At 56.6% G+C, this 15,468-nt stretch overlaps 7 protein-coding genes across 7 annotated transcripts in view; 3 read left to right on the top strand and 4 right to left on the bottom strand.

The window, feature by feature from the left end:
- Positions 1 to 201, top strand: part of GGTG_03298 (cation-transporting ATPase pacS) — a gene marked incomplete at its 3' end in the record, with an annotated part of 4,064 nt that extends 3,863 nt beyond the window's left edge. The window contains exon 4 of the mRNA XM_009221077.1: positions 118 to 201. Coding sequence (XP_009219341.1) covers positions 118 to 201 — 84 coding nt within the window. The remainder of the gene's footprint in view (positions 1 to 117) is intronic.
- Positions 202 to 665: 464 nt separating this feature from the next.
- On the bottom strand, positions 666 to 5,194 carry GGTG_03297 (elongation factor 3). Its single transcript, XM_009221076.1, has 2 exons — positions 4,656 to 5,194; positions 666 to 4,285 (listed from the first exon to the last, which is right to left on the bottom strand). The coding sequence occupies exons 1-2, from the start codon at positions 4,808 to 4,810 to the stop codon at positions 1,279 to 1,281; spliced, it is 3,162 nt and encodes a 1,053-aa protein (XP_009219340.1). The 5' UTR covers positions 4,811 to 5,194; the 3' UTR covers positions 666 to 1,278.
- A 530-nt stretch (positions 5,195 to 5,724) lies between these two features.
- Positions 5,725 to 6,324, bottom strand: GGTG_03296 (hypothetical protein). Its single transcript, XM_009221075.1, has one exon. The coding sequence runs from the start codon at positions 6,212 to 6,214 to the stop codon at positions 5,954 to 5,956; it is 261 nt and encodes an 86-aa protein (XP_009219339.1). The 5' UTR covers positions 6,215 to 6,324; the 3' UTR covers positions 5,725 to 5,953.
- A 958-nt stretch (positions 6,325 to 7,282) lies between these two features.
- GGTG_03295 (endoglucanase family 5 glycoside hydrolase) lies at positions 7,283 to 8,871 on the top strand (the record flags this gene model as incomplete). The annotated part of the gene is made up of 3 exons (XM_009221074.1): positions 7,283 to 7,493; positions 7,574 to 7,725; positions 7,819 to 8,871. 3 exons carry the CDS (start codon positions 7,283 to 7,285, stop codon positions 8,869 to 8,871), a joined length of 1,416 nt encoding a protein of 471 aa, XP_009219338.1.
- Positions 8,025 to 10,738, bottom strand: GGTG_03294 (hypothetical protein). The gene is made up of 2 exons (XM_009221073.1): positions 9,749 to 10,738; positions 8,025 to 9,664 (listed from the first exon to the last, which is right to left on the bottom strand). The coding sequence occupies exons 1-2, from the start codon at positions 10,546 to 10,548 to the stop codon at positions 9,349 to 9,351; spliced, it is 1,116 nt and encodes a 371-aa protein (XP_009219337.1). The 5' UTR covers positions 10,549 to 10,738; the 3' UTR covers positions 8,025 to 9,348.
- Positions 10,739 to 11,465: 727 nt separating this feature from the next.
- GGTG_03293 (hypothetical protein) lies at positions 11,466 to 12,447 on the bottom strand (the record flags this gene model as incomplete). The annotated part of the gene is made up of 2 exons (XM_009221072.1): positions 11,466 to 12,337; positions 12,420 to 12,447. The coding sequence occupies 2 exons, from the start codon at positions 12,445 to 12,447 to the stop codon at positions 11,835 to 11,837; spliced, it is 531 nt and encodes a 176-aa protein (XP_009219336.1). The 3' UTR covers positions 11,466 to 11,834.
- Positions 12,448 to 13,068: 621 nt separating this feature from the next.
- Positions 13,069 to 15,468, top strand: GGTG_03292 (glutaminyl-tRNA synthetase). The gene is made up of 3 exons (XM_009221071.1): positions 13,069 to 14,081; positions 14,165 to 15,151; positions 15,215 to 15,468. Exons 1-3 carry the CDS (start codon positions 13,242 to 13,244, stop codon positions 15,293 to 15,295), a joined length of 1,908 nt encoding a protein of 635 aa, XP_009219335.1. The 5' UTR covers positions 13,069 to 13,241; the 3' UTR covers positions 15,296 to 15,468.

The raw sequence follows: 15,468 nt of genomic DNA, 5'->3' as shown, positions 1-15,468 counted from the left end.
CGCCGCATCATGTTCAACTTTGTCTGGTCTGCCGTCTACAACGTGCTTGCCGTCCTGCTGGCCGCCGGCGCCTTTGTAAACGTCCGCATCCCGCCCGCCTACGCCGGCCTCGGCGAGATCGTGAGCGTCCTGCCCGTCATCGTCGCCGCCGCCACCATGTTCGCCGCCGGCAAGGGCCGCGCTGCCGAGCGCGGGCTCTGAGCAGGGTTGTTGTGTTGTTGTCTTTGGGGGGGTCGTCTTTTTTCCAAGGAAGAGGAAAAGTTGACCCCCCCCTGCTCCCTGGCTGAGAGTTCAACACACCTGCTCGGGGACCCTCCCGCACCTAGTTGCAAGCGGTAGATAGCCGTGGCTAGTTTCGACAGCGACGGCGGCGGGCTTGGACACAAAAAACGTAGGACGGACGGTTCAACACCGATACATGCGCGACGCGACTCGCCCTTTCTCTTTCCCTCACTGATCCACTGGACTGGATACTTTCTCATATTTCACTTCTTATTACCCCCTCCGCTCGCCTGCTGTCAAGCGCACCGACGGGGTGGATTATATCCACTGGGGCCGCCTCCAACACCTATACCAACAGCTGGTAGCAGCCAGCATTGGACATTTTTAGCTATAGCTGTAGCGCGTGCTGAAATAGCATTCGAGGCCGTAGCTATATACATTATTGAATGGATAACACTATCCAGACCCCTTCAGTGACTTCCTTTCTCCGAATCTCGCCTGCGCCATCGGGCTCCCCCCACGAGCATTGCTACATTCTTCCCAAAGATCAGTCTCAACCCGAGTCACTAAACAGCCCATGGTAGCTTTAACTGTTGTGCTTTCTCTGCCATCTCTATCTATCGGAACATCTCCCAGAAGTCTATCCGGCCTTTTTACCCCGCCTCTAATGTGGCTCGACAACGCAAACGAGAGCCCAACATCGCCGCCATCCGTCGAGGGTCTCCAGTCCCCAACAGTCGCCAGCGCTCCAAAGCCCTCTTTCGCGGATTGGTCTACCAAAAAAAAAGACGCAAGACAGGCCCCGGGAGATCAATTATTGATCCGCAATGCGCAGGAATCCATGAGACAAAGAAAAGCAGGGGGTATTACAGAACCCTGCCCAGACCAAAAACAAAAACCCCCCACGCAACAAAGAAAAAGAAAACAACCGGAAAGTTTTATGCGGCCCGCAGTGTCGTAACGTTAGCAAATAGCATCATGCAAAAGATCTGAACGATTCTGTTGCTCCCTTTTTTCCCCATCCCCGTTCATTTCCTTGATCGTCCGCGAACGACTTTACTCGTCCTCGTCGCTGAAGACCTCCTCGCCACGCTTCCTCCTGGCCATGCGCTCCTTCTTCTTCTTGCGTGCCTCGGCGCTGGTGAGCTTCTTGGCCTTCTTGGTGCTGACAATCTTGTTGCCCATGGCATCGAACTTCTCCTCCTCCCCGCCGTCATCACCCTTGAGGCGGGGGCCGGAGCCCTGGCCCTGCACCCAGTTGTGACCCGAGGGAGTCATCTTGCCGTCAACGACGGCCCAGACCTCCTCAGTCAGATCCTTGGTGAACTCGGACGAGTGGGTGATGATGATGACACCACCCTCGAACTTCTTCAGGGCCTTGGACAGGGCACCGAGCGAGTCACGGTCAAGGTAGTTGGTCGGCTCGTCAAGGACGATCAGATGGGGGCGCTGCCACGAGCAGGCAGCGAGGACAACCTTGACACGCTGGCCACCAGACAGACCGCGCATGCGCGAGTGGGAAACCAGCTCGGCATCCAGACCGAAGTTGGCGCAGTGGGCCTCGATCTCCTTGCGGACCAGCGGACGGAACTGACCCGAGGCAAGAGCCTCCTTCATGTCGACCTCAGCAACCATCTTCTGATGCGAGGCGAGCAGCTCCGAGCGGGGCAGCCAGGCGTTGTCAGCCGACATCATGGGCACCCAGCGCTCGTTCTTCATGCCAACGTTCTCGCCCAGGGCGAACGAGCACTCGTACTCGTACGAGTTCTTGAACTTCCTGCGCGAGTTGATGCCAATGACGCGACGCTGCGTGCCCTCGACCTTGAACACCTTGTCCATGGCCTTCTCATCCTCCTCGGTGATGATCTTGTTGGCACGGTCCATGGTCTCACGATCCTCGCCAGTCTGGAAACGCCACTGGATGTACTCGGAAGGAGTCGAGTCCAGGTGGTTATCAATGTGGGCGAAGGCGTGCTGCTTGATGTAGGCGATACGGATGTTCTCGTGCTGGTAGATCTCACCGGCAGTCGGGATCAGCTCACCGGTGAGCACGTTGATCAGGGTCGACTTGCCGGCACCGTTGGGGCCAATGACGGCAATACGGGAGCCGAGAGAGCACTGGAAGCTGATGTCGCTGATCTGGGGATTGGTGGTGCCGGGGTACTGGAAGTCCATCTTGGTGGCACGAAGAATGGCCTTGGCCTTGGTCTTGACACCCTCGAGGAAACCGGGCTCGGGAAAGCTGAACTCAATCTCGGATTCGCCGAGCTCGTAGTAGGACTTGGCAGACGGGTTCTTCTGGACGAAGGCTTTCAGGTTACCACGGTAGCGCTTGAGCTTGAAGCGCTCGTAGTGGACAATGTGCTGGCAGACGTTGTCGAGGAAGCCGCTGTCGTGCGAGACGATGATGGAGGTGCAGGGGGAGTTCATGAGGTAGTCCTCGAGCCACTTGACGTTCTTCACATCCAGATGGTTGGTCGGCTCGTCGAGCAGCAGAATATCGGGAGCCTCAAAGACGGCACGGCACAGAGCCAGCTTCATCTTCCAACCACCGGAAAGCGCAGTGATCTCGCCAGAAACCATGGTATCGGTGAACCCGAACTCGATAAGACGGGAGGTGACTTCCTCCTTGCTGACATCAACCTTGGCCTCCGCCAGCTTCTTCATGGTCCATTCAATGGTGGTCATCTCAGTGTCAGCGGCATCGAGATCGTGCTCGACGAACACGGTCTTGACCTCGCTCTGCTTGGGGAAACCCTCGACCTGCTCGTTGTTGATGGCACGCATGAGGGTCGACTTGCCCGAACCGTTGGGACCGCACAGACCGTAGCGCTGGCCACGCTTCAGGCGCAGGTGCGTCTGGTTCAGCAGGATCTTGGCACCGTAGGCGAGGGAGAAGGTGCAGTTGCACAGGTCCTCGCCCTCCTCGTCGTCCTCCTCACCCTCCTCCTCAGCGGCAAGGCCGGGAGAGGCCTTCCTGCGCAGGGTGTCGCAAACGCTCTCCGAATCGGAATCGCCAACGACAACGGTGATGTAAGGCTTGAGGGCAGTCGCCCAGCTGATGGATTCGACCTCCTTCTCATCGATGAGCTGGCCGGCAACGGCAGCGATGTACTCGAGGACAGGGCCGAACTTCTCAGCGGGCTTCTTGGACGCAACAACATCCTTGACGTGCACGAGGACGGTGGCAATGTCACCGTCGTTGCGGCGCTCGGGGATCTTGCCGTTTACGACGTTGCCGACACGGATAAGAGTATCAAGACCCTGTTTGGTCTTCTCACGGGCCTCGGGATCGGCCACGTTGTCGAAGTTCTTCTCGAGGTTCGGCATGAGCCTGGGCAAGAAGGCAGAAACGATGTTGGGGTCGTCGACGAGCTTGCACATGTTGTCCACGATGACAGCCGCCTTCCGCTTGATGGCGGTGTCGCGCTCCTGAAGACCACGCTCCAGCAGGGGAACCATCAGGGCAAGCGTGGGCTCCGTGACCTCGGTGACGAAAGTGGTAGCACCCAGCAGGTGAACAGTCTCGGGGACGTTCTCAGGCTTGGCGATACACTTGATGAGCTCGGGGATGAAGCGCTCGATATCCCTGTTGACAATAAGGCCGCAAATCTTCTCCATGGTCTTGTAGGCGCGGTCCTTGACCTCCTTCTTGGTATCCCACATGGCATCACCGACGACGGGGATCAGATCAGGGACGCGGAAGGCAGTCTGAGCAGGGGCCGTGCGGACGATGGTGTCGATGAAGTCGAGGACGGCAATCTTCTCGGGCCACTTCTGGGCGTTCTTGAGCGACTCGATAAGCGGGGGCAGGGTGGCCTTGACGGCGTTGGGGTTGATGGCCTCGGCGACCGCGGCAGCGGCAGCGAGGGCGGCATTCTTGACGGCGGTGATCTTGTCGCCAGCAGCACCGAAAATCTCAGGCAGGAAAGAGACGAGGAAAGGCTCGACGTGTGCCGAGACCTCCGAGTGCTGGGCGATGGTCTGGATGGCGCCAAGGGCCCTCTCGCGAGCGCCGGCATCCTTCTTGTTATTGAGCTGCTTCTTCAGGGCCTCGATCGTCCTAAAACGGATGTCTGTCAGCACGAGGTTCCACTAATTTTCTGACTTAGGCATGTTTGCCCCTGTTTTCGAGGGGTGCGAATCTGTGTGGCGGGTGGGGGTTTGGCCGGCCAGGGTAGCCCGCAGTCGCAGGCCTTGGGCTAAGAATGAGGTGGTGCCCAATAGAAAAACCCCACTGGTTGGGCAAATTTCTGGGCCACCCGTCGCAAGGAACTTGGCTCCCAGATAACTGACGACAGCACTCTCTTGATGGTCCAGCCCATACTGGCGCGCGGTTGAAGTGTAGCGGGTGGGGGCGGAGATTTTTGGATCAAGGGAACAAGTGACGAAAAAGAGGGTGCTCGAAGCAGGATCTGGATGGTAAGACTTACTTGACAGGGACGTCAACGTCCTCGATGCGGCCGTTCAGGAACGAAGCCAGAGCAATCGAAGCCTCCTTGGAAGCGTCCGCCTCCTTGGCAATGGTGAGCTTCTGCATGAGCTCATCCAAAACCTTGAGGGACTGCGCATTCTCGTTGGCCGACATTTTGGCGGGTATTATTTGAGATGGAAAAAAGTCGAAGTTGGTCAAGTTCGAGATCGAACCAAAAGCGTCCGCACAACGTCTATGGGCGGTCTATCGTCTATCGTGGGTATCGAAAAAAGGACTCGTGGTCGCTCTGGGGAGCCCGCAGAGAGAACTTCGATGGAGAGTCGACGTTCAAGCTGCTCTATATGGCGCCTCGTGTGTTTTTGATGGGCGACGTGATCTCTTGGAGGGAGAGGGAGCACGCGCAAGAGCAAAAGATGGCCGCTTCTGGACAGAAGAGGGTAGTGGCCGGAGAAGTAAGGTCTTGCGTGCCCTGCCGACAGCAACCACTAAGAAAGAAAACGGGAAGAAAAAGAGGGAGATTGTGGGAGGAAAAGTCGAGGGGCGGAGGGGGAGAAGGAGCGAAGGGCAGCCTTTTTCAAGCCCCTCTATCCCTCTCCGTAATCCAGTTCTCGAAAACTTTTGAGTGGGGCGTCTGATGTACCCCTCCGTCCATTGGCCGCACGAGCCACCGCCCCTCGACTCGCCCAAACGTGTAGGCAGGGATCCCTACTTATCGGTTATCGACGCACACGCTCCAAGCCAAATTTGGCTTTTCCAGGAGGGCGGTGAAGCCGTAAGTGCGGGAGCGGTGCCTGCACGGAGCATTGAAACCGCAGGAAAAATTTTCTGTCAACTTTTTTTTTTGCACCCTAGTGTTTTTTTCCCCCGCCGCACTTTTGCCCCTAGCATTCGCCTCGGCAGCAACCAAGATCTGGGTCTACCTCCAGGGCCATCGAACTTGTGGCTCGGCGTCTTTTTTTGCTCTGTTTCTCTATCCGCCTACAGGGATGCGAATGACGTTCTACTACTGGGTCTCTGGGGCGAAAGGGGCAGGCAAACCGGCTAAACAGAAACATGGCAATTGTGGTCGCTTGCTGACATGGGAGAGGGACAAAGTGGTGGGACGGATTACACGTGCATGATTGTTTGATGGTGACCCTGTTCTGACCACAGCCACCCTGGAGCCCCATGAAGGTAGCATCCAGAAAAAAAACAAAGCCAGGGACGGGGAGGCAGACCGACAACGAGGCAAAGCACAAAGGGTCCTGTTCCTGTTGTTCCTTTTGCAAACACCAATACATGCTCCGCCTATCGACCTCACACAGCGTCGATCAAGACACTCGAAAGCACATGGCAGTTCGCGATTCGCTCCGCTGGCAGACCTGAGCTGCTGGCCACGTTGCCACTGGGGTCCGGCAGGGCCGTCCTCTTCCCCGCCAACTTTTCGTAGCGCGAGTGGTTGCATGTGCGATAAGCCCAAAAAGGCACCGGTTGCTCGTCCGCGGCCCGAAGTGGCTTCGATGATGGGTGCCCATCCGAGAGACCCCTGACTCTCGTCCCCGGGTTGCCCCCGCCCATCTGCTGGCGTCGATCTGACGTGCGAGTCTCTAGGCCACTCCGCCACTGGCCTGCGGCAAGGTGGCCAGAACTACCCTTGTTTGTATGGTTTGCGCAACTGTCGTTTTTGCTTCGCTGGAGTGCAGTAGGAATCCCATGACTGATGTCGAGTGAGCCAAGGCCTGCATCTTTTGTTGAGACTTTGCCAGAACAGTTCCCGACGTGGAATCGCACTGTCGAGAAGGCTTCCTGTTTCGCAGCTTCGAGAGCCAGCCGAATTGTTTGACCACCCCCTTTCACAAGCGCACACGGCGCGCAAATGTGGCGCCGTAAGTCAACCTGGAATAGGCTGTTTTCTAGTGCCACTTAATCGAGCCCTCATTTCATTAGTGGAGGAAATGCGAAGCTTCCCGGATGGAGGCTAGAATGTCTACCGCCGGCTCCTGAATATCAAACGCACATTGCACTGTTGGAGCCTTTATTTAGGACATGGAAAGTGCCCAGAAGGGATCCGATTGCAAATATGCAGCCCAGGGAGGCGTCAAGCTCCTGCAGGACGTTGCCTCAATTTTGGGACTGACCGCAACTTTACCTAAATTTCAATTGTTTTTTAATCTCTTAATATCACCAGATAAAATGCACGCTCGGGCTCTAACGGCCAGGCTGCCGCTTTTGTACGTAGTGACGTGACCGTGGAACTATCTGCTTATCTTGGCATTGCCCCTGCCGAAGTATACCTCTCACACTCGGCCGAGCGTCCAGGAATCCTGGCCCTGACATACCCCCACGCTCCGCTGGACAAACTCCTCCGCCGGGGGACCTACGTTACATACACAGGATCATATACATGAACGATATCCGATGATTTCTGGGCATCAATGTATTTACCCAACAAGAACCCCGCCGGCAATTCGATAACGCGGGGTACGACGCATGGCGTGTGGGGGCCTCGGGATCTCGGGCTGAGCCTCAGAGACGTCCTGTCGTCTCGCTGCACTGGTCTTGTATTTAAGTAGAGTGCTGTTTTCCGGATAGTTTCTTACTTGGACGGGTGATAGTAACGATTCCTTACATCCAAGTTGACGCAGAATGTCAGGCGGCATCCTTCGTGTTAATGGGGGTAGGGTGGTCGACGGCTCCGGCAAGCCGGTCATCCTCCGAGGCGCCGGACTCGGAGGCTGGATGAACATGGAGAACTTCATCACGGGCTATCCGGGCCACGAGCTGCAGACACGCGCTGCGCTGCTCAAGGTCCTGGGGCAGGAGAAGTACGATTATTTCTTCGACAAGTTCCTCGAGTGTAAGTGCCGCCGCTACCCCTGCTCGTTGATGGGATATACCCCAACATTGACACAGCTCCTGCTTGCCATATCACTTTAGACTTCTTTGCCGACGCGGATGCCAAGTTCTTCGCTTCGCTGGGACTCAACTGCATCAGGATCCCCTTCAACTACCGCCATTTCGAGGATGATATGAACCCCCGCGTCTTGAAGACCAGTGGCTTCAAACACCTCGACCGCGTGGTGGACATTGTTCGTGTCACTCTCACAGGAGCCACCCCTGTCAAAGTGATGGGGCTACGCCGCTGCGCCTTTGACAGAGACTGATTCTACCCAACTCTTTAGTGCGGGCGGCATGGTATTTACACCATCCTGGACATGCATACGCTGCCTGGGGGGCAGAACCCCGACTGGCATTCAGACAACAGGTCGTCCTATCCGGCCTTTTGGGACTTCAAGGACCACCAAGACCGCACCGTTTGGCTGTGGGAGCAGTTGGCGAGCCACTACAAAGGAAACCCCTGGATCGCAGGCTACAACCCGATCAACGAGCCCTGCGACGAGCAACACGTCAGGCTCCCGGCGTTCTACGATAGGCTCGAGGCCGCAATCCGGGCAGTGGACCCGGACCACATCCTGTGGCTGGACGGAAACACGTTTTCCATCGAATGGAAAGGATTCGACAAGGTGCTGCCCAACACAGTCTACGCGCTGCATGACTACTCTACCATGGGATTCCCGCTGGGCGAGCGGTTCAAGGGCACGCCGGAGCAGCTGCAGCGGCTGGAGGGCCAGTTCCTCCGCAAGGCCGAGTTCCAGCGGGCGCGCTCGACGCCCATCTGGAACGGCGAGTTCGGCCCCGTGTACGAGGACCCGGCCAAGAACCCGAAGGCGGACGAGGTCAACACGGAGAGGTACGCCCTGCTCGGCGCGCAGCTGGATGTCTACGACAAGTACGGCATCCCGTGGAGCATCTGGCTTTACAAGGACGTGGGCTACCAGGGCATGATCTACACGGACCCCAAGAGCAGGTACATGCGCACCGTCGCTGCTTTTGTTGAGAGGAAGCGGCGGCTCAATCTGGACGCCTGGGGCAGGCACCCGAACGCGGAGCTCGACGCGCTTGTGCAGCCGCTGGTCCGGTGGATCAACCAGAACGCCCCGCAGGCGACCGAGACGTACCCGACCACCTGGGACACGACCCGGCACCTGCACCGGAACGTGCTCGAGGTCTTTGTAGCAGGCAGCTTCTCCAACGAGTTTGCCAGCCTGTTTGAGGGAATGAGCTTGGAAGATCTGGACGAGTGCGCCAAGAGCTTCGCCTTTGAAAATTGTTTGCAAAGGGAGGGGCTCAACCGGATCATGAGCCAGCATGCCCACGTCGCTGCATCTGGCTGACAGACGTGAGCTTATTGTGGATGCGGGAGCCGAGGCCGGGCGCTTCGATAACCAATTCTGCCACCACATTCACAACCGCTCGGGGCATACTCTGATTACTAGGAATTCTGATTAGGAACTAAGCAGGGCAACTGGCCCCTCGAGCTTCACTCCCTATCAACCGATGAAAGTAGCAGCCATAGCATGAGTTAACTGGGTTTTGCAACCCGGTGCTTTTGGTATCAGGATCAAGGGATGGGCTTTTGCCAAAGTGAATTATGGCCATGAAATATTCGCGACATGCCTAACCATTCTTTGTTGGGGTGGAAATTGGGTATTTCAAGTCACGAGCCCTCAAATAACCAGCTCGCCGAAGCATCGGTAGCTGAGATACGCAAGGACGTCCAGGACGGCGGAAATCTAGAGAATTTTCGCTAACAGGAGTCATTGTGTCTACAGCTCCCATGTGGCAGGGGAGCGAAATACGAAACCATTTCTTCAGTTGTCGTGCTTCGGCTTCTTGTTGATATGTTCAGATTCTGTGACCTCAGCTGGGGCCGTCTTTGGCACCTCCGGGAGGACCTTGGCGATTTTCTCCGCCTCAATATCCTCCAGAGCAGCTCCAGGCTTGTCGACCGGGGCAACCGCTGCGCCTTCTTCTGCCGTAGGCCCAGCGCCGAGGCTCGTGGTGGTTGCGCCAGTTGGAGCAGTGGCGGCTCCGGTTGGAATCATGGTATCAGCGCCAGAGACACCATTGCCTGAATCGGAGTGCTTTATTATCTCGGCCCCTTCGGGGACGGGCGGGAAGTAGATGCTATACAGTCAAAAGACGCACGATGTCAGTATACATAAGATTGAAAAGATGCAGCTTCGATGTCCGAAATCAGGGGCGACTCACGGTAGCGCGTTAGTGTAAGCGATCAAGTCCTTGAGCTCGAAGACGACAAAGACGACCAAGTCGATTTCGGCGCCCTTGTCGGATTCAAGAAACTTGCGCACCGCAGTGATGGCGACAGGTGCGGCCTCTGTGCTTGGATAGCCGTATATGCCTGTGCTGATTGCACTAAAGGCGATTGTGCGGCATTTGTTGGCGACGGCGAGTTCCAGGCTGGTGGTGTAGCAGCTGGTGAGCAGCCTCTCGCTCAGCTCCGGGTCGAAGGGATCGTAGACCGGACCGACTGTGTGGATGACCTTTTTGCATGGCAGGTTATGGGCAGAGGTGATCTTCGCGCCTCCCGTGTCGCAACCGCCGAGCCTCGAGCACTCCTTCCACAGGCCACGTCCGGCAGCGCGATGGATGGCACCGTCAACGCCACCACCGCCTAGCAAGCTCTTGTTGGCTGCATTGACGATGGCGTCTAGTTCGAGGAGAGTGATATCGACGCGACACAGCGAGATGCGGTCGTTGAAGTTCTTGGACGGGATTGGAGGGGTGGTGAGGGAGTACGAGATGGTCGTTGTAACGTCTGCGTCGTCTTCGGGCGCGGCGAGCTTTTGTGTCTTGTATAGAAGGGAAAGCGTCGGCATATCTGCCGCCGACTTGATTGCCATTTTGAAGGTGCGCGCGCCGATGGTAGAGGCTCGGCAGGGAAAAGGCGAGAACCCAGTGTTGAGAGTGTGGGAGGATGTTGAGAGGTGCACGCAACGGCCGATGGCTAGGCACTGAGAGAGTTGGGGCGGAAGGTACTTCAGCAGCATCAACGCCCAGCAATGACGCAAGCGGGGTTATTAGTGTGAAAGAAGGAGAGCAAACGAGAGGCGAGACGGGAAAGGATGGGTAATCGAGGAAGGCAAACTAGTATAAATTATATGATAAAACCAGGTGTTCCTGTGTCTTCTAGCATCGTAAAGAATTTTGACACCAGGTCTGGGCGCAATATGACCCGATTCTTCTAGACACTGGGCTGGGCACTACCGGTTCCTGACGCCAGCACAATGATCGCATGGCTCTCGGCAAACCCTTCTAGACCTTAACGCTGCAAATAAGTGGGTCGTATGTCAAATCATCGTCCAGTGGATACCGCGATGATTGCGCCTGCCGTACCAAGAGAAAGGTCTGTATAGGCTTGTGTTATTGAGCAGGAAAAGGATAAAGCGCCAAAGCATAGGAAAGGAGTAAAGAGAGCAAAATCAAAGGAAATAGGAAGAGCTACCTACAGGATGCATTTATATTATGCGATTCTAACTGCGGTAGTCATGTGAAAGTAAACCTGGCACTTCATTACAGCTCACCTATTTCCATGTCGCGGGTGCTATCTTATCCTGGAGTGGATACCATGCGCTGTGCCCCGCCCCCGCTGCTAGCGGCCTGGCATGGTGTCCGGAGAATAGGTCTGGACCTCAGTTTATTCCCCACCACCACAAAAAAAAAGAGCCCATTCAATTTACAGTCATTTTACCCTCTGCATTTATGATCCTCCGTAGGATATAAGTAGCGCCTTTTGCATCAAGATAATTACAAATCCCTTGAACGCGTGTTTTTTTTTTAAGTGTAGAGCGGTGCGCGGGCATGTTGTTTAGCTTTGGTGCTGGTGCATTTGTGTTGGGAAAGGTGGAGTTTGGGTAGGGGAAAAAATTGCGGTCTAAAGGGCACCGTGCCTGGCTAATCTAGCGCTGGCAGGAGCTCCTAATGCCCGGAGGGCCGATCTGTAGGTGTCACGGTACGGTCACTTATAAGGACCTCGCATAAGCTGTGGCCCCAGCTACAACAGCGTTCCTCTTTTGCCTTGGTGTAACGGGTACTACCTTGGTCTGGTCCCGTAACAGTAGGACTCTCCATCAAGATCTGTTTGGTGATTTAATCCTTAACCACAGCATTTTCCCCTTGGAAATGCGAGCAGATGCCCCTAACCATGTCAAATTATAGCCCAAACTCCATCCCAGTTGATTCTATCGTCGCAACAAAAGCCATGCCATAACCTTAGTCCATGCCGCCCCGAGTCCCCCAAGGAGCCAGGCGAGAGCTTTCCCCGCTCTCGCCTGCCTCAGGTGCAGCCGGTGCTGCCGAAGCCGCCGGCGCCGCGCACGCTTTCCTCAAGCTCCTGGACCTCGACGACCTCGGGGGTGTAAATGCGCTCGATAACGAGCTGGGCGACGCGCTCGCCCTCGTCCACCTTGAAGTCGGCGTCGGCGTGGTTGAAGAGCAGCACCTTGACCTGGCCGCGGTAGTCGGCGTCGATAACGCCCGCGCCCGTGTCGATGAAGTTCTTGGCCGCCAGGCCGGACCGGGGGGCGATGCGGCCGTAGGTGCCGGCGGGCACGGCGATGCTGATGTCGGTGTCGACCAAGACCTTGCCGCGGGCCGGCACGACCGTCTCGCGCGCGGCGTACAGGTCGTAGCCCGCGGCGAAGGCGCTGCCGCGCGTCGGGAGCCGGGACTTGTCCGAGAGCTTCTTGACCAGGAGCGGCGGGCACTGCTCGAGCGTGACGGCCGTGGTGGTAGTAGCGGCGTCAGCGGACGTGATGGGCACCGTGTTGTCGACCTTGACTCGTTTGGCGGGGGGTAAGGTGGGCGGGGATGCGACGGCGGGAGGAGGAGGAGGAAGCGCCAAGCGGCTTTAAAGGCGGACTTGAAACGGCGTAATGTGGCTGCGACATGGTCTCCCAGCCCGATTTGGAAATCCGAAAAAGTTAATTTTTTTTAAAAGGTCGGAGTTGAGTTAAAAACGTGTTTCGGAAAAAGGCTGAGGAGCTATAGGAAGCGATGTGGCAGTTATGGATTAACGAATTTTGGGAAATCGAAATCCCGATCCTAGATTAGATAGGATCTGCTCAAAAGGGAGGCTTTGCTATCCGGCAGCCAGTCGAAAGGAAAATGGGTTAAATTGGCTCGTAACAAGGCTTGTAACAGGGTTTAAAGGTTTTATGAAATGAGGCTCTTACGGTCGGGCCCAACGGAGCTCCCGACACAATTTAGCGAAACACCAAAAAATAAGTCAAACGAGTAAAATCTCGGCTTTAAATTGATCGTCTCATGCAGGCAAGGTAGGAGGATAGGACTCTACAGTACGTAAAGTCCTTGCCTGGATCGCCATAAAACGATTGCCAAAAGTAGTGGGCAAAAGTGCGGTGTTTTGTGCTAGCCTAAGTGCCCGGAGGGCCGATCTGTGGAAAGTGCTAAAGTAGGTGGTGTTTGGCCCGTGCTCCGTCGATGACTCATCCTCTCTCCACAGCTCCCATTCAGGATTGAGTCACCCCGCCGTGTAGCACAGGCTTCCAGTTGGTTTTCCACCTCGAAACGGGAGATCCCAGGCCTAGACGGCGTTCCAGGGAAGGCAGCAACCCCTGTCCCGAGAGACCGTTTTACCAGCGCAAACGAAGATCCGCATCCCCCTAAATTGGGTCGACAGCACGCAAAAAGTATCACAAGGAAATCTCGAGACAACAGCACCATGGCGGAGGCAATCACGGAGGGGGCTGCGAAGCTCCAGCTCGATGAGGAGACGGGGGAGATGGTCTCCAAGAGCGAGCTGAAGAAGCGCCTCCAGAAGAGGGCTAAGAAGGCAGCCACTGCGAAAGCGAAGGATACGGCGGCCAAGGAGGCTGCAGCGTCGGGCGCGTCCAAGACCAAGCCCGCCGCGAAACCTGCGCCAAAGCCAGAGGAGCCCGTCATCGACACCGACGCCATGTTCAAGCAGGGCTTCCTAGATGAGGTCTTCCGCAACCGCCCGATGAAGCCCGTCTTCACTCGTTTCCCTCCCGAGCCCAACGGCTTCCTCCACATCGGCCACGCAAAGGCCATCGCGGTCAACTTCGGCTTCGCGAGATACCACGGCGGCCAGTGCTACCTACGCTACGACGACACGAACCCCGAGAAGGAGGAGGAGAAGTATTTCACCTCGATCGAGTCCATGGTCCGCTGGCTCGGATTCTCGCCATACAAGATCACGTACTCGAGCGACAATTTCGATAAGCTCTACGAGCTGGCCGAGAAGTTGATTATGCTGGGCAAGGCATACGTGTGCAAGTGTGGCGATGCCGACATTAAACTGCAGCGCGGTGGCGAGAAGGGCAAGACTCCGCGCTTCCGGTGCGCGCATGCGGATCAGACGTCCGAGGACAATCTCGCCCAGTTCCGCGACATGCGGGATGGAAAGTACCAGGAGAGAGAAGCATTCCTACGTATGAAGCAGGACATCACGAACGGAAACCCCCAGATGTGGGATCTGGCGGCATATCGCGTCAAGAAGGCAGAGCACCACAGGACTGGAGACAAATGGAAGATATATCCGGTGGGTATTTCTGGTCCAGCAACCTTCTGCGCTTTGCAGCGCTCTTTCGTCATCAAGCTGACTGGGCCGCACTGCTCCTACAGACATACGATTTTACCCACTGCCTATGCGATTCTTTCGAAGGCATCACACACTCGCTGTGTACGACCGAATTCGTCCAGTCCCGCGAAAGCTACGAGTGGCTTAACACGAGCCTAGGAGTCTATGAGCCGCAGCAGCGCGAGTATGGCCGCCTTGGCCTCGGCGGAACAGTTCTCTCGAAGCGAAAGATCCTCAAGCTTGTCGAGCTGGGCCACGTCCGTGACTGGGATGACCCGCGACTGTACACGCTGACGGCGATCAAGCGTCGCGGAGTACCGCCTGGAGCCATTCTCGAGTTTGTCAACGAGCTTGGCGTGACGACGGCGGGCACAGTTATAGAGATCAAGCGGTTCGAGCAGACCATCCGCCGTTACCTCGAGCGGACAGTGCCGCGGCTGATGATGGTCCTGGAACCCCTCCGTGTCGTCATCGAGGATGCGGACGACCTGGACGGCAAGCCGCTGTCGGTGCCTTTCTCCCCCAGGGTACCGGCTATGGGTTCGCACGAGCTCATATTCACCAAGACGGTCTTCATTGATCGGTCCGACTTCCGCGAGGTGGACAGCAAGGACTACTTCCGCCTGGCTCCTGGAAAGTCCGTTGGTCTTCTCCAGGTGCCCTTCCCCATCAAGGCAGTTTCGTTCACCAAGGACGAGGTCACGGGCCAGGTCACCGAGGTCCGGGCCGTGTTCGACCGCGAAAAGAAGAAGCCCAAGGCCTACATTCAGTGGGTGCCCGAGGGCTCACACAAGTGCGAGGCGCGCGTGTACAACCCGCTATTCGCATCAGAGAGCCCGGACAGTGCCGAGGGCGGCTTCCTAGCAGACCTCAACCCAGACAGCCAGATCATATACCCTGATGCACTCATCGAAACTGGGTTCGACGAGGTGAAGCGAAGGGCACCGTGGCCGGAGGCGGCCGGTGAGAGCGAGCTGGGCAAGGGGGGACTTGAGAGCGTGCGCTTCCAGGCGACTCGGGTTGCCTACTTTGTGAGTTTGATGAGAGTCCCAGTTACCTTCCCTGGCTGTTGACTGACCTTCCGTACTTTGAAGGCCATGGACTCGGATAGCACGGACGACAAGATTATCCTCAACAGGATCGTCTCGCTGAAGGAAGATGCGGGCAAGAACTGAGTCGGCAATACACTGTGAGTAATTCTTTTTTGGCGTCGGGATATTGGGTACTGGCATTTGGCGCTGGTGTCGGGTCTTGAGTTGCCAAGGAACATGCAATAGAGATGTGATTTCGAAGGATATCACGCGGCGAGTCTAAACAGATGCTTCATGTGCCCCTGATTGGGGGGGGG

The sequence above is a fragment of the Gaeumannomyces tritici genome, assembly GCF_000145635.1.
Source record: "Gaeumannomyces tritici R3-111a-1 unplaced genomic scaffold supercont2.2, whole genome shotgun sequence".
NCBI classification, from domain to species: Eukaryota; Fungi; Ascomycota; class Sordariomycetes; order Magnaporthales; family Magnaporthaceae; genus Gaeumannomyces; species Gaeumannomyces tritici.
Note: the sequence above shows the minus strand (reverse complement) of the source record. Positions and strands in the feature narration are given on the sequence as shown.

Coding starts and splice junctions, on each gene's coding strand:
- GGTG_03297 (XM_009221076.1), bottom strand. CDS start 4,810: ATGTCGGCCAACGAGAATGCGCAGTCCCTCAAGGTTTTGGATGAGCTC. Junction 4,286..4,655: donor GACGTTGACGTCCCTGTCAA/GTAAGTCTTACC, acceptor CATCCGTTTTAG/GACGATCGAGGCCCTGAAGA.
- GGTG_03296 (XM_009221075.1), bottom strand. CDS start 6,214: ATGGGCGGGGGCAACCCGGGGACGAGAGTCAGGGGTCTCTCGGATGGG.
- GGTG_03294 (XM_009221073.1), bottom strand. CDS start 10,548: ATGCTGCTGAAGTACCTTCCGCCCCAACTCTCTCAGTGCCTAGCCATC. Junction 9,665..9,748: donor GCTTACACTAACGCGCTACC/GTGAGTCGCCCC, acceptor TTGACTGTATAG/CATCTACTTCCCGCCCGTCC.
- GGTG_03292 (XM_009221071.1), top strand. CDS start 13,242: ATGGCGGAGGCAATCACGGAGGGGGCTGCGAAGCTCCAGCTCGATGAG. Junction 14,082..14,164: donor ACAAATGGAAGATATATCCG/GTGGGTATTTCT, acceptor CTGCTCCTACAG/ACATACGATTTTACCCACTG. Junction 15,152..15,214: donor CGACTCGGGTTGCCTACTTT/GTGAGTTTGATG, acceptor CGTACTTTGAAG/GCCATGGACTCGGATAGCAC.